This window comes from Vigna unguiculata, chromosome 5, assembly GCF_037176805.1.
Source record: "Vigna unguiculata cultivar grain cowpea cultivar isolate G323 ecotype 2 chromosome 5, ASM3717680v1, whole genome shotgun sequence".
NCBI lineage: Eukaryota > Viridiplantae > Streptophyta > Magnoliopsida > Fabales > Fabaceae > Vigna > Vigna unguiculata.
Window position 1 is genome coordinate 49,355,103 of NC_140796.1, and position 17,521 is coordinate 49,372,623.

Here is a 17,521-nt window from a genome sequence, read left to right on the forward strand (position 1 = left end):
CTTCCCTACCCATTGATATGATTTTCACAGAGAAAATAAATCAATTACGCTAAAGTAAAAAAGAATATAAGAATAAAACATCATATTATTTGTTTGAATAAAGAGATTATTCGACATCTGACACTCCAGTTGTCGAGATAACATCTCTTATTGAAGGGGGAAAATGCATGATTCCAGAATCAGAGCCTTCGCATCACATTAAAAAAAATAATTCATAATAATTTATATTTATGTTAAATATATTTTTAGTTCTAGATATAAAATTATGCAACAAATTATTATTTTGTTCCTTTCAAAATATCATTTGAACCGAAACATGTTAAGTATATATAAATAACGCAAATATCAATATAAAATATCATTTGAAAATGTTAAAAAAATTATGCAATAAAATTATAAGATTTCACATTAAAATTTAAAAACTAGAAACATATTTAATCTTTTATATATTTACCCATGGCACTCTTTTAATTAAAAGAAAAAAAAGTTGAGTAATCTAAACTAAAAGCTTCCTATTAGGTGGCTTCCATGTAAGTTATAACACATACATAATTGTTATAAATCTAACTGTAAATATGTACCTTAACAGATGCTGAGCTTTTTAAATTCCTTTTACAAATTATTAGTTTCTAAAAAAATATTACTGCAGTCAAAATGAACCCAATGTAAAATCCTAACATGTGTATCCAAAATATTCTCTCACAAGTGTTTCCAAAATACATTCATTTGTAAGTGCATATACTAAATATAAATAGCTCTTATACAGACACTTATGTTGAATAATATTGCAAACATATATATACTTCGAATTAATTAGGTTAACGAACTATAATGACATACTATACCAAAATATCTTAAACTGTAGTTGTTATTCTTTTTAGTAAGTTTATTTGTTAATCATAATTTTTCATGACCTATAATGTTGGGCTTCCTTATTTAATATGCTTTTAATTTTGAGAAAATTTAGCCTAACTATTTAATTAATAAGTTTGACTTCACCTATGTTTGATGTGAGTTAGGGGAAACCCTCTTAATTTAGAAAATATTATTAATTGTACAAACAATATTCAAAAATAAATCATAGAAAGGCAACAAAAGGTTAATAAGGATATGAGTGAATTAGAGAAAAACATTTCCGATGACATGTTGCAGAACTATAATTTTTAAATATTTGAGTATTTTCATACATAAGATTTTTTTAATACCAGTATCATTAATAAGATATTTTAGAATATTTTTGTTACACAATTAGATATAGAATAACCAGGTTACAACATTACAAAGTGCCCTAATTTCATAAATATGTGAGTAAATACATGGATAATATTACACACAAGTATAAAGTTTTTTTCCCAGCTTCTGTTCATCAGCTTCAGCTAGAATAGTTGAATAAGAATATAATGAAACCTTTTATGTTAATTTTATTTTATACATGCCTTAAAATTAATATAAAAAAATTTTTAAATATCATCGTAAATTTCAAATTTTATCGACGACATTTCTCTTTTGAGAACACGCCTTGGATGTTTCAAATATGGTGTCTGAAATGAAACTGTATAAACATGACCTGACCAAGGTGGTGGTGGAAATGCAGTGTACGTACACAGAGCAAGGCACAGTTCAAGAAACTAAAACTCATTATGTCAAAAAGAAAAAAAAAATGTAAAATCCCACATATGAAAATTAGAAAGAAAAATAATTTTTTAACAATTATATTTTAACAATTTTCTCCTAAAAAATGACATCTTTTAAATGATTTTCTATTTTTTTTTATTTCAAAAAGAAAATAATACTATAATAACTAAATTTTAATAATTTTATCTTACCACCTAAGTTGACATCTTTTAATGATTTTGAAATATAAATAAATAAAAAAATAAAAAATCACATAAAGAATATTAACTCAAATTATAGAAAAAAATTGTCAAAATTTAATTGTTATAAAATCATTTACTATTTTAAAAAATCATTTAAAAGATTTCATGTGTCAAAATTGAATTTTTAAAATATCATGAGATAAAAATGAACGCAAACCTGAAGAATGAAGTGAGGAAAAATGAAAATCCCACGTGTAAGACGTTCACAGGAAAAAACATGAAGATGTACAGTAAAATGTCTATTCAGTTTGTGATGAAAAAATGAAAAAATGTCCATTCACTTTGCAAAATAGTACAGCGCAATAGAAAACCGGAGACACAAAAATGGAGAAAAAGCCAATTTACAATCCTTGCTACTCCAGGGTCCTTCGACGTCATTATTATTGTTACTAAGCTTTGTTGACTTACTGTGTAATTAACACAGAATTATGTGATTTAGACTTGAAACCCGTCCCCAGGGTCAGAAATCAGAAATCAGAAATCAGAAAATGTATGCATCTAACTAACTAACTATCTTATCTATCTTTCAGATCCATAGATTTGAATGACAAATTCTAAACATGTCTCTGATCCCTGTAAGCTTTCTCTTACTCATATGAGTAGTAGTAGTAGTAACTAACTGTGTGTGATGATAATATCATAATATGATAATATGATAATATCGTGGAAGCATTAATATCTCGCCCCCCTCGTCCGCTACAGAAAGGCAGAGAGGTTAGAGAGAATGGGTCACTCCCACCCACTCATTTTCTCAATCATAACACATCCACACCCCACACACCTTCTTTCCCCACTCTCTGCTTCTCTGTCTTTCACAAACGCGCACATAAAAACACACACCAACAAATATTTTTCACACTTCCCATAATCCATCTTTTCTTCATTATTCTAAACTGTCACTAATCCCACTCCACTTCACTGGTTTTCCCCGACCAGAATAGTCCCATCCTAACCATTCACATTTTTCTCTCTCTTTATCTCTCTCTCTCTCTACATCCGCATTAAAAAAAACAATAATAACAAAGTTTCTTTTCTTTATTTAACCTTTATGATTCTCTGTCTTATATTCTTCTGGGTCTTCTGTAAATCCTTGATCTAGCTTCTTCGCTTTGTTTCAGTCAAGGAATTCTCCTCTTTCATCTGCCTATAAATCTACTAAGCAAACACCAAGGACACTCACAATTTTTTTTTTTAAAACAAAAATGTCAATGGACATGATGGCAACCGAACGTGTTTGTTATGTTCACTGCAACTTCTGCAACACCACTCTAGCGGTACAGTTCTCAATTCTCTCTCTCTTTCTCTCTCTCTTTTTTCCCTGAATTCTTCTAAGCTTGTTTGTTGTTATTATTATTATACCATGTGTTTCACCAGCTAATAATTTTCTCAATACGGGTTTTTGCTTATCTCTTGAATCGAGATCAAGAAACCAAAAGAATTCAAGGAGGAGTTGAAAATTCATCATTGAAGTGAATTTCTCTACTGGAATGTACTTTAGATCAAGAATTAATTGATTCCCATCTTATATTTTATGGGAAACTGTGACTGGGTTTTTCTTTATAACCTCTATTTATTATGCTAAAAACCTCAGCGGTGGTGTTAATTTTGTTAGAGGTCAGCACTCTCGTGAGTAATAGCAGAAGACAATTATTATTAAACTCCAAACCCAGAAACTCTCCATAATTGTAAGGAAGCATGTACTGATTTTGAAAGGTAAAAGGCGATTTGTGAGATGTTTTACAAACAAAACCCATGAGAAATTTGAGGGCTGTGACAAAAGGTAGGGCTACTCCCAGGTATTAGGGTTCTTGTAATATATGGAGCCCTTTCCCCTCTTTTTGTTCTTTTCATTTAATTTTTTGATGAGGATATATATATATATATATATATATATATATATATATATATATATTTATATATATAGCATCGTATATATGATCTCACATGCTATATATGTTATGTTGTGTAAAAAGTCAACCGTTGTCTTAATTTATCAGTTCTTGTTTTCTTTGTGAAGTACTAACAAACAGCTCATACAACGAAATTTATACAAATCTGTGAGGTGATTTCTCTTTCCTCAGTCTACTTCGATTGATTCCTTTTCACTGAGGAGTGATGAGGTTGAAGGTGGTGTATTCTGTTCATCATGATTTGCCAGTGAAGCGTCATTTTTTGATGATCAAGGTTTTTTCACAATTTCAGACTTGTTGCTACCTTTTAAGTACTGAGACAGTGTCCTCTCTTTCTTTCTACAAGAACTTGTGGCGATTATGACGTCCAGACAAATCCATTTACGCACCAGAAAATGCCATGCTCTCTCTCTCTCTCTCACTCACTCTTTATTTTCCTTTACCTTTCTTTCCTTTCATCATAATATCTCTGTTGAGTTACTCCTTTTGAGAAAGCATTATCTTTCTTTCTTTCTCTCCTCCGATCTTGACACTGCACAAGGAGCAGTAAATTTAATCTGCTTCATGATGGTGATCACTTTTCTTTAATCATATCTGTTTGGTAGCAGTAGTGGTTAACGGTGTTTGTGTTTTAATTTCATTTTCATGGTTTCCGTTCCAGTCATGTCATTTTCATCTTTCTCTTTCTCTCTTTCTCTCTTTCCTCCTCGATCACTATGAGCTACAATGTCTATCTTTTTTCATCTTACCTTGCAGTGTCAGCCAAAAAGTGAATGGAGACATTGTGAGAGTGCTAACTTTTAAATTTGCCATGTCAGTTCCTCAGCTTCCTGCTAACATGTAGTATTCAATATGCTAGCTGCACTATCTTCCTCTCTCTCATAATCAAACACAAACAAAACATTACTTCTCTCTCTCTCTCCCACAACCTCACCAACCAATTTGTTTTCTTATTGCAATGCTGCTGCTTCGAACCACCTTTCCATTGAATGTGATAGCTTCAATTCTCTAATATATATATATAAATACTTTAACATCGACAACTGTGAAGCTCTGATATTAATTCGGTTATGGCGATGGTCCAAACAATTATGTACGAAACAATTTAAAGCATTGACAATTCCAATTCATCTCATACACCCTTTTTCATTTACCTTGTGTTCCTAACAGACACACACAAAGATTACACATTCGTCACTACTTAGTTTCTAATCAATGCCCAGTGAAGTTGAAAGTGATGATATTTGTTCCAAAATGGGTTTTGGCAGGTTAGTGTTCCATGCAGCAGTTTGCTCACCATTGTTACGGTTAGATGCGGACACTGTGCAAATCTGCTATCAGTTAACATGGGAGCATCACTTCAACCTTTTCCTTCTCAAGAAACTCAGGTATATATATATATTTATATTTCAAACCCTCCTGCATCTTTCATTATTATTTCCATCTTCTTCATTTTGCACTCTTTTTGCTGAGTAACTTCTGAACTTCATACTTTTGTGTGTGTGTGTGTGTGTGTTTTTCTCTTAGCATCTTTCTACCGTTGCTAAGTTACAGAGACAGCACCTAAGTGTTCAAGAAGCATGCAGCAAGGAACTGGGATCATCTTCAAAATGCAAATCATTTGAGTCCGTAGAACATGAGCAACCTAGGATTCCTCCCATTCGTCGTGAGTCACACTCGTTAATTCTTGTTTTGTTTTTGGCATACATAACTACCAGTTATAATTTGAATGAAGAACACGGGTCCTATAAGTATAGGCCAGCCTGAAATTTTCCGTTATACTCTGAGAAGGTATGAGAACACAATGATTCAAACAACGTTATGCCACAACTGGCACATGTTAATTAATGAAACCAAGCAGAACAATATGTGCCATCATTGAGGCCACATTGTTAAACTCAGTTTTTTCATGAGAGTGGGCGTCCATCTTTCTGAGTTTCAAGTTTTTTGTGGTACAAAGATACCCAATTTGGCCTATATTTTCTTCATCTCTATTTAAGTGTCCCCAACCAGATGGTGACCTTTCGCAACAAATTGACCCATCCTTAATTGATTGCAATCATGTTGTGCCCTAGCTACATATACATCTCAACACTACACGTACAAATATGCAAATTCTTTCCACATTTTACTGTTAAATACTTCTTTCTAGTCATGTTTATCATAATCACTTAATTAATCAACCAGTTAATAGCACAGTATGTGAACTAATACAAACACACACACGTACATACACACACCCCTCTTCATGTCAGATTATTGATTTTATTACTCATAATTAAATGATATTAATTGATATTGACAGTGGTACTTCAGTAAGTAACTTTTTTGAGAATTGAATTTGCCACTGCGCCAGTTTGTCCAACTATGGGGCCAGCTCTTGTTGAAAGTTCTTCATCAACCAGATTTTGGTTCTTAGAATATCTCATTTAGTGTTAACTAATTATTTAATTGCTAATTTGTCATGAACACGTACTTAATTACAGTCTATGCAATTTTTTTGAGTATGATAAACTAAATAAATTCATGATCAATATACAGCTCCAGAGAAGAGACAGCGTGTTCCTTCTGCTTATAACCGGTTCATTAAGTAAGTTATCTGTCAATTTACAATAAACTATTCCTTACATTTTCCATCTACTTTGTATCATCTATATCTACACTTATATTTGTATATAGAAATTGGTTAATGTTTAAAATTAAAGAAAAATAGTTGAATCGAAGGATTGATGTGAACGACTATTCAAATAATATGTTTGGTTGAGTGATGGACAATTGGACGAACTCACCTAAATATACATTTCTAAATAAATTATATATAGTATTATGAAGAGTTATATGTACACATGTAAATTCTTATGACTACAAAAATTTTAGAGAATGATTTTACATTAAAAGAAAAAGTTTGGGACCATAATTATAACATGAAACAACATGAATGATATAGCTGGTTTTAAAACACTGTTACTATGCAATATATCTGACATATATTTCTATCCTTTTCCTTTTCATTTATCTTTAAAGATACCCTACAAATTAAAAAAACATAGTATATATTAAATTATTTTTTTTAACTTCTTAATATTCACTATTTTCTTTTTCCTTTAGGATAAACATGTAAAATATTGGGAATTAGGTAAAATTAAGAGCATGTTTAAAAGTAATATTTTTTTTTCAATTTTTTAAAACAAAAGTACGAAAACTTCTTTAAAGTGGAATAATAAAGAAAATGAAGGGAGTAAGTTCACTTTAAAAAAATGTTATTGTCTAACAATCAGTGCATGCTATTGTTTTTACAAGTCAAAAAAATTGAAAAAGATAAATACTATATGCATGTAGGGAAAGAGAAATGTAACAGGTTGTACTTTTAAATTTGTTAAGATATTTAAAAAAAAAGTTGAAAGCGTATTCATACAAGATATATCCTATTATTTTCTTAAAAAAAAATATTTTTTTAGTAAATTATAACTTGAATATTTGTTAAATTACTTAAAAGATATATATAATCAGCTTTAACTTTTTTTTTCAAAATATATAAAATATAAGTGATGAACAATCACAATATTTACATATATGTGTGCATTATAGACAATTACTAGTGATGCTTTTCATTAACATTGTGGTTGTTTCTTTGAATACAAGTGCAATATATATATATGTAGATATATAAATAACTCTTATTGCAGAGAGGAAATACAAAGAATCAAGGCTAGTAATCCAGATATCAGTCACAGAGAAGCTTTTAGCACAGCTGCAAAAAACGTGAGTTTAAGCTTTATCACTATTCTCCTTTTCCATTTTTGCATATGCATTCTGGTATATGATATTTGAATGCACGCAAGTTTTGTATCTGTTGTTTCCCCCTCACATGTGATGATTGCACAATAAAAAATGAGTTTGTCGTTTACGTTAACATGGTGAAGATTGAAACCCAATGTCCTCTCAATTATTGTAGAAACATTACCAATAAAGCCAATGCCTTCTTTCTCTTTGTGGCTATTGCTTTATATCAAACTTTGGTGTAGTAATGGCATATGATCATGTCCTTCCACTAAATACACTGATAAATACGAACATGCATGTAGAACTCAGAAAATAGTTTGTTGTGTGAAAGACGAAATCACAAATAAAGAAACTGTTATTTGCTACATGAAAGATGATAAATGAAATTCTATGGCTAGAATTATGCAGAATCTCCTGCACCAGTCGTTTAATAACATAATATCAGCATATAGTTTGAATGAACTAAATATTAATTCTTAGACTTGACTAGTCAGTTGAAGTAAATGAGTTTAAGTTAGTTTTTGTTACAAGTTAAGTTGAAGTTAAAGTATAATTTGATTTATTGGTTCATGACTGTGATTAATTATTATCTTGAATAAAGTCCCAGTTTAGTCTTTATAACAGTAAGATTATAAAGCTTTGTTATTTTAAACTCCTACAATATGAAATATTTACCTTATTACTCTTTGATTTAACAAGAAAAAAAAAAGAATTTTTAGTCATGTTTTCGTTTATTTATTTCACTATCGTTTTATTCCAAAAAAAATTACTAAAATGTAAAAAACCTAACATGAGAGGGAATCAAATGGTACGAAAACTTAGATTATAAACTGAAATTGAAATTAAAAGTATTAGTTCTAATATTATTAAATGAGGTAAGTTTGACTATCATCATTGACTTATTTCTAACCTTATCTACCAAGATATAAGTTGTTAATACAATCTCTTTACATCATTTGTATGTGTTCAGTTCACAAAACTTACTTATTTTAATATAAGTTCAGTGTTTTGAAGGATGATAAAATGGTAAGTGAGAATAACTGAAGCATGAGAACCAATGTACAATGATGTTTTTTTTTTTTTTTTCTTTTTCTGTCCCTTTTGAAGACTCTTGATTCTTCACTCTCTCTGCCTTTTCCTTCTGTTTCACTGACAAGTCTTGTATCCTGAACTTTCCTAATTCAAGTCTACAATGTAGGTGTAGATTATATAGTATATAACATAAAAAGATTGTCAAAAAACCTTTTATTCTTCTTAAACTGGTAGCGTTTCTTTAACACCATTTGAAAACTGAGAAATATAATGGTGCAAGTATATGAGATGAGGTTGATACCTGTGAGAAGTAGGCAATTACCATTTAGATGTTGAGAAAATATTGTTGCTGCAAAAAAAAAAAAAAAGAAAAAGTCATGTAGGACAAACACAGTATCTATGCATTGGTTATGGAAAAATGATCTTTCCCAAAAAAAATATAAATAAAATGGCTTGGCCAAGTATATCAGAAAGAAGCATATGATGATATTATTTTTTATGCATTATCTTGAACATGACTTTGTTGAAGTTTTGATTTTCATTATGTGTAAAAATAAGTTTTACAACGAAAAGGACACAGATTTAGACATACAAGAACTATGAACCACTTTGTGGTGTCATTGATTTTTGGTATGTGAACCACTTTGGTTTTTAAACTTTCTTACTAATTAGTAACATTACAGTCAATAGTTCAGTTCAAACTTTAACTTTATTAATAAAGCTAAGATGAGTAACATCCAACTATCTTTTTCTTATTGATATACATTGATTATGCAGCTTATTTTTTCTTTTTCATTTTCATTTGGCCATATAAAACTTGTATATGTGCTTTATAGTATCTAATTAATATATTTGTTGATAAAAATATTCTTAACAAAGTGGTCCAATTCAAACTTGTTATTTTTCATATTCTTTTCTCTTATCCTATTTGCATATATTCTATCCTTCTATTTTTTTTTTCACATGATATAATCTATTATATATTTGTTTTAATCTTCTTTTTTTTGTCTCTCTTTCTGTTCCTCTCATGTCATGACACTCATTGCACATCTTATGACACAAAAATGTACACATTATCAATATCTTTAAATTTTGATTAAAATTAATTGATAGTACTTTTTTCCATTGTCATTATTCTATTATATAATTTTTTCTTTATGAAAAGATTATGCTTTTTGTTCTTAATTATTATTCATACCGAGGTTGTTTTTCAACTACTTAATGGTGCAAGAAAATTTTACACTCTCAAATAGTCAAACCCTTATTTTCCTTCTTCCACTCAGTTTAGTATGTAAAAAAAAATATGAAGAAATTACTAGGGTGACATGAGAGAAAATAGTTGAGATATAGAAAATTGAATGTGTTTAATAGAGGAAAAATGAAACAAGACAAAAATGAAAAATGTGAAATCCATATTTCTTTTTTATTTTACAAAACAACAAAGAAATTAATAGGGAAGAAGAGATGCAATAAAAATAATCAATCAATGTTCCTAGTTTTCATAGGGGATACCTTACAATGATGCACCCTCTAATTGACTTCTGGATAAATCATTATTTTGCAGTGTTTTTGTAGAGTATGCACACACATTCATACACTGTAATTGACTTCTTCTGGATAAAATCATCATTTTGCACGGCTTTTGTAGGGCACAAACACACTATTTTGTGGGAAAAGATACAATTTCTCTTTTGCAGCTATTAACTTAACTACTGTATGAGATCACATTTGAATGTTTGATAAGTGAAATATAGCAGAATTTATCAAACCACTTGCTTAAACCAGAACATGTAATTAAAATCAGCACCATGTGATTTCATTTTTAGATTTCATTTTGTATATATATATATATATATATATATATATATATATATATATGCATGTGTTCTTTCCTTTGTTTTCTGGTATGAGTGTAATTAACACTTCCAATCTGATATATATGCATTCATGTTAGAGGCCGTAGTCTGCACCATGAATCCATTTTATATATGCTTTCCTCCAAATAAATAACTCACAACACAAGCTCTGCACAATATTAATTTGTAGGCCACTAACACAAAGCCACATGAAAATGAGACTTGAATTGAACTCTCATGACAGATTAATATAACATATGTTTGGTTTGGTTTGGTTTCAACTGTTCAATGAATGTGTGTGATTTGTAAAAGCTTAGGTTTATATTATATATGTTAGAAGTGAGCTTTAAGCCTAACTCAACCCCACAAAACTGACTTGTAAGGTGAGATTTGTACCTCACATATATATTATGAATTAGCCTTATGTCTAGTCGACGTGGAACTTCCAACTATATCAACTCTATATGTACTCTTTCTAGGTCTTATTACATACTATATATGGTTTGAAACACTATACCTTAATTTATTTTCTGTTTCTGATTGTGTTGTCTTATATATGAATATGTATATGCAGTGGGCACATTTCCCTCACATTCACTTTGGGTTAAAGCTGGATGGCAATAAGCAAGGAAAGTTGGACCAGGGAGATGCTACTCAAAAGTCTAACGGATTTTACTGATTATATATAAATGGAAGATTATTATTATCATCTGTTTTTTTTTTTCTTCTGTGTTTGACCTAAATCAGTGAAAAATGAGGTTGATGAAATTTCCCAATCACACAACTGGAACGGAGACTCTACAGAAAATTGACCTCAGCCTCTTACCCATGTTTAAATGTTTAATATGATACACTATAAGGATTGTGTTGCGCTTTTTCTAGCTGTTATGATATGATTGCTATTCTTGTGATTGCATTAATTACTGTGTTGAACTTAGGCACTCAAGAAAACAAACATTATTGTAAGAGTTTCATTCTCCTATAATAACGCCTCGTCCTTTTGTTTTGTAACAATAATCTATTATCTTTCTCTTTTGGGTGATTGCGTCTCTGCATATCAAAGGACGATTGCAACATTTTATTCTTTTGATGATAAGCGATCGATGAGTGTGTCACTCTCTCATCGTCCAAGAGGACCACTTCAACAGTGCTTTTCATCTTTGAGATGTTGCAATTTGACCCTTTCTTTCTTTCGGAGATTATGGTGTTTCATCCACAGGAACACTCTTTTATCCATCGTGTTATTTCATCACGGTTTTCTTTCTTTCTTTCTTTTCTCTTCTTTTTTAGAGTGTTCTTGATACAATCTTGGAGTTTTGCGCTCTGGGGTTATCTGAACATTGCGATTCTTTCTAAAATGAATAAAAAAAAAAGATGGATTTTTTTTTCTGTTCCTGTCTTTGATTGATGCTTTTGTTGTTCTTCCTGGACCGTCTTGTTCAGTTAATGCAGTGCAGCCTTCTGAAAGAAACACCATACAGTGCAGGGGTTGCATGCATGACTTACTCTGCCACCTTCTCAGAACAGTTTTTTTCTTTTTTCTTATTTAATCTTTCTTTGAAAAGGAACTATATGCAGAAGAGAGTGATTAACCAGAAACCCCAGTTTCCCTTCATTAAACCCTAAATTCGTAGCATCAGCCAAGTTTCATGCCAACAACTATTGACTGAAGTGAAAACTTCATAAGAGACCATGATTTGATCCCAGAATAGCATCTTGTCGAAACTTCTTGATTTTCACCCTAATATAAGGAATAGTTAATAAACTTTATTTATTTTTATACTTTGGTATAAATATTTAGGTTTTGTTTTATTTTTCCAGTTGTGTTTTGTGGGGCATGATTTTCATGATTCTTCTCCTTTGGCTTTGGCCACTCATATACTTTGTACTTCTACTCAAGCTTTCTTTTCTCTCAATATTGTTTTCTTATAAAAGAAGGCTTATAATACTTTCCCTATAATAATTTTTAAGAATTTATAGTTATTTAAACATATGTTTATTGTTTTTAGAAAGGTGAGAACAAGTTGCAGCGTTTGTTTCAGGGCTAGGTCTAATCTATTTATATATGGTCTCTATCCAACCTATTCTAATAAAACAAAAATACCAAGATTTTTAAAAATTCATTTTAGTTATATATAAATGTTTATCATATAAATTTGTTTAAACAACAGAAGTATATTTGGTGATATTTATGTTGTTTAGCAACATATATAAAGAACATTTTTTTTATATATTTTCGTACAAAAATTTACTATCCTTCTCGATAAAAGAATTCTTTAAAACATTTCTCTGGATATACTTTTTCGATTGTTAAAATTTTCGGAGCGCCTTATATCTTAATTAACGTTTTTTTCTCAGAATTTTATAACTTTTATAGTAATTTTTATCTAGCAAGAGAAAGTGCGTTAAAAATGGTTTAGCCCTTCTTATATTTAGTAACTATATAGAGATCCTACTACCTGTACACTTGAATACAAACAAAATTAATTATTTTCAAAAGAATTATTTAATAATTTATTTTCACACAATGAAGATATCATATTTTGAGTTGTATCGTATGAGATATCATATTTTTTACTTTTCATTAATTTTTTATGGTTCATTATGTTTTAATTAGTGTTCACACAGAATTAATGTGTATTTTATTTAATTAAACTTCATAATATATATATATATATATAGATAGATAGATTATATTATAACTAACATATATAAATATTTCGTAACATAAATTATATTTCATATTTTTTATAAATACTGTATATTGTAATATAATATCATTTTAATAATATCGAACATTTTTTTGGAAAATATTGAAATTCAGTTTAGAACTAATTATATTAAAAACGATAAAATAAAAATATTAAAAAAAATACTTCAGTGAATAAAAGCTCCTCAAATCAAACCCATGATGGAAGCGTCTTTAGTTTCGTTTGAAGATTCCTGTAAAAAACAAAGTTCGTAATTATTAGTGAAAGTAAAATAGCATATTTTATATTCACACACTCACTATTTCAAAAATTAAAAAAAAAATCCAATTCAAACTAAAATAAACTGTTAAATTAGATTATATTGAACTTTTAAATCCAAAACCAAGCAATAACACATAACAAAAAAAGTCATTGAATCCATTTTTGTGTTTCAAAACAGATATAACTCAATATATATATATATATATATATATATATATATATATATATATATATATATTCCAGTAAGATATTTTGTCAAAAAGGTCTTGTAATATGAAGAAGGTTTTTAGTTTAGAGTGTAAATTTGAAATTGCACTTGCAAAGTAAAATTTGTAATGAGAATTGATATTATGAAGTTGAGTGAATATTAACTAATGATAAATAATGACATTGAATTATTTATGATAAGAATGGAAAATGGTTGAGTTGACAATATATAAATATATATATATATATATATATGTATATATATATATATTATGTATGGTCAAAACACGCATGCTTTGGTTTGTGCAAAATCCGACTATTTTGTGATGCCCTCAATCTTTTGGGCTCACCACTGTCTCCGAATCATCACACTGCAATCCTTCATTCAAGGCCGAGCCTTCATTTTCACAAATCTTACTGTCACTTTATATCAACCATCAATTCATTCTACATCTACAACTTTCTATATGGATAATATAATTTACAAGTTCTAACGTAAGTTTTTAAATAAAATTTTTATACATTAAAAGAAATTAAGTTTTATATCTAATTCACCTTTATTAAACTTATTTATAAATTATTGATCTCGTGTATATCATGTATATTGATTTTTCATAATTAATGCGAGAGATTAAATGTGTGTTTGGTTTTGTGTCAAAATTATTTGAATTGGTTAAAATTAATTTTCTAAGACGAAATTAATACCTGTTTGATTTCCAAAATAATTAAAGAATACAAAATTCACATTGAATGAAAAAATAACTAATTATTGTTTCTGTGTTGGATGATTGATTCAAATAAAATCAATTCTTTAACTCTGAACCAAACACATCATTTATGTATTATCTCACGTCTCATATAATTAATGTATATATATATATAGTTAAAATAAATTATAAAATTTTTAATATTAATTTAAGAAGTGAATTTTAAATCTAATTTAACTTTATAAAAATAATTTAATAGACTTAACAAATAATTTTTTGAGAATAAATTTTTAAATAATTATAATTTGAAGGTTAATTCAATCCTCTAAAAGTCAACTTAAAAAATAAAGTTTAGACTGAATTATATTTTGAAGAGTATAAGTTATGATAAAAGAGAAATAAATATTGATTGAAGAAAAGGATTTGAATTTGAATGTTGGTTGAGATGAGGAGAGAAATGAGATGAAGAATGAGGAAATGAAGAAAGTGGTTGTCCGATGGGATAAGGTTAAAAGTACAGAATCTGAAACGTCAAATCAGATAAGTTGGTGGGTTAATTGGATGCATGGATCTTGTCTCAAACAAACATAGTTACATACATGGGTCACTTCACTTTACCTTCCTTTGCAGAAAACAATAAATCAATGTTTCTCACTGTCATTTCACCTAATTTCCCAGTAGGACCATCCCGCCCCATACAACATTCATTTTTTTTTTCCTTATATTTATTAAATATATATTCTTATTATACATCTAACAAATTTTTACACATTTACTATTTTGTCTTTTAATCTTTTTTTTTAAGTTCATATCTTTAATAACTAAAAATATCGTGGATTGTATGAATAGTAGGAAAAAAAATATTTTTCTTATCGAATTACATAAGAAAGATGACTCTTTCTTTCATTGCCTCTTTACTACTTCTTCTTTCTATAATATAGTCTCACTCAAGATAAAGTGATTCTGTTTGTTCTCAAGTTTTCTGATACAAAAGATACTAAATGCATTTTTCTTTATGTAAACTTATGTATAACATAATGATTATATGTATACTTTTTGTTTCATCTTTTCTGCTAGAGTCACGCTGACATTACAAAAATGGGGTGAAGAACGAAAACAATGACAATAAAGTTATATTCCGTGAGTAAAGTCGATTATTTGGGCAAATTATGACATTATTTAATATAATTATAATTTTGGAAATATTTACCCCATGGGATCTTGATGTTTTACTGCATCTCCTTACACAAATAAAATCATGTAATAGAATCTTGAGAAGAATGAATATCTCTGTCTTCTGTATATGTGTGTTCAAATCAACTCAAGCAATATTCTTTTGAATCTTTTTTTACAAGAAAAGAAAAGAATAATAAAATTTTATCAAAAAATCGTGTCAAGCATAATTAAGTATAAATAAATAAAAGCTTACCTTGTTTTTTTAATTTACATCGTGAACAGATGTATGTTACGTTTTTTAACGTTAAATAGGTTGAAAAACGCAAAATCATGTATATTAACGTCAGACAAACTGTGTATTTAAATAGAATCAAAACAGTCACTTGTCTCATCATCACAAATTATACAATTCATTTTTTTAAATTCACTTAAAGTTCACCTAGCAATTGCGAACAGTTTGGTTGTGGTGTGCAAAAAAAACATTTTAGAGGTAGGAAACTTCAAAATTTTTAGTTTCTTCTTTTCTGTAATTTGAGATATATATATAATAAATAAAAACTCTCTAGCGATGTTTTCTTTCTAACTATACAAAATTAAAGAACAAAAAATAAAGAAATAACAAAAAACAAGTTACCTGTTAACAACATAATCAGTTAAATTTAAAAATATAACAAATTTTGTATTTGTATTTACATATATGAAGACTTAATTAATTATGATTTTAATATAATAGATTATATGGTCAATTTTTTTTATAATTATGCATTTCTATATTATAATGCAATAAATAATTAAAATAAGGGATAAATAAAATATATTATATTTTAATTTCTTTTTTACTCATATCACATATACTTCATTTTAATTCTTAATCTTTAGTTTTATAACTTTTTTTACCTAAACATATTTCTTTCTCTCTTCTAATTTTTTGTTTGTCATAAAATTCATTCTATGATATTTTTAATCTTATCACAACTTGTATAGTTATATTAAAATTATGTATGTTAATTAAATATTTTTATGTGTTACATTTAAATATTTTGCTCATTTTTAATTTTCTTCGCATAAACATGTTTAATTCTCAATTTAAGTGTTCAATAACATGTTTTGCAAAAATAATTTCATTATTTATTAAAAAAATTGGCTAATATGATATTTAAAAAATTTTCTTAAATCTTTTAATTACTTGTGTACAACTTCATTTTTATCACAACAATATAATTAAAAATGCACATAAATAACTACCCTGCAACAAATGCACATAAATAGATAAAAATATCAAAAGCTTTCTATTAATGTAAATAACCACATTAAAAGGATGGTGAAACTTTTGGATGGTATATTTACCAAGGATAAGGAGAAGTAGTTGTGTAGCAAATAAGGGTCCTGCTAAAGGGTAGAGTATGTTTACAACTAAGTACCACATAAATGCTGATGAATTAGCAGAATTTGAAAAACCTGTGGTCCTGGTTATGCGTAAGGCTGCCTCAAGTACTATGGTACTACAACAATCCAAGGAAGCGTGGTCCATCCTGCTCAGAACTAACAACTGTCAGACATGATTACGGGATTACTCCAATCCACTGTAGTTAATTTCTTCTGAATATCAGACTCAAATGCAACAACTTAGTTTCTACCAATTGCATTTTCTTCTGCGATCTTTTCCATCTGGAATTGTAGAATTATTTTATCCAAGACCACGACCATTTTATGTCCTTAGTAATCATCTTCTAACACATGACATGAGGTTCCCACCGTCATATTACTAAGGGAAACACTTAAATGAGGTACAGCTAATATTTAAACATATATTTTGTGAACTCGAAAAAACTATCCTTTGTACTTGTGCTATCCAAATGTAATGATGTCAAGAACTTCGAACTATTGCAAGAAAATACCAAGCCCCTTAAAAATAATTTCTTTCAAAGAGAACCGTTACAAATGTGAATTTCTGACAGACGACGGTCTGGTCACCATATATAACAGAAAGTAGAACATCAA

The 17,521-nt window shown here is 28.7% G+C and overlaps 1 protein-coding gene across 2 annotated transcripts; it reads left to right on the plus strand.

Moving 5' to 3' along the window:
- Positions 1 to 2,676: 2,676 nt before the first annotated feature.
- On the plus strand, positions 2,677 to 11,475 carry LOC114183972 (putative axial regulator YABBY 2). 2 transcript variants are annotated; one of them, XM_028071192.2, is made up of 6 exons: positions 2,677 to 3,151; positions 5,056 to 5,175; positions 5,315 to 5,453; positions 6,329 to 6,377; positions 7,474 to 7,549; positions 11,033 to 11,475. In XM_028071192.2, exons 1-6 carry the CDS (start codon positions 3,080 to 3,082, stop codon positions 11,135 to 11,137), a joined length of 561 nt encoding a protein of 186 aa, XP_027926993.1. In that variant the 5' UTR covers positions 2,677 to 3,079; the 3' UTR covers positions 11,138 to 11,475. The 2 variants fall into 2 exon arrangements, with proteins under 2 accessions (XP_027926993.1, XP_027926992.1); XM_028071191.2 differs by lacking the exon at positions 2,677 to 3,151 and adding an exon at positions 4,334 to 4,357.
- Positions 11,476 to 17,521: the final 6,046 nt, after the last annotated feature.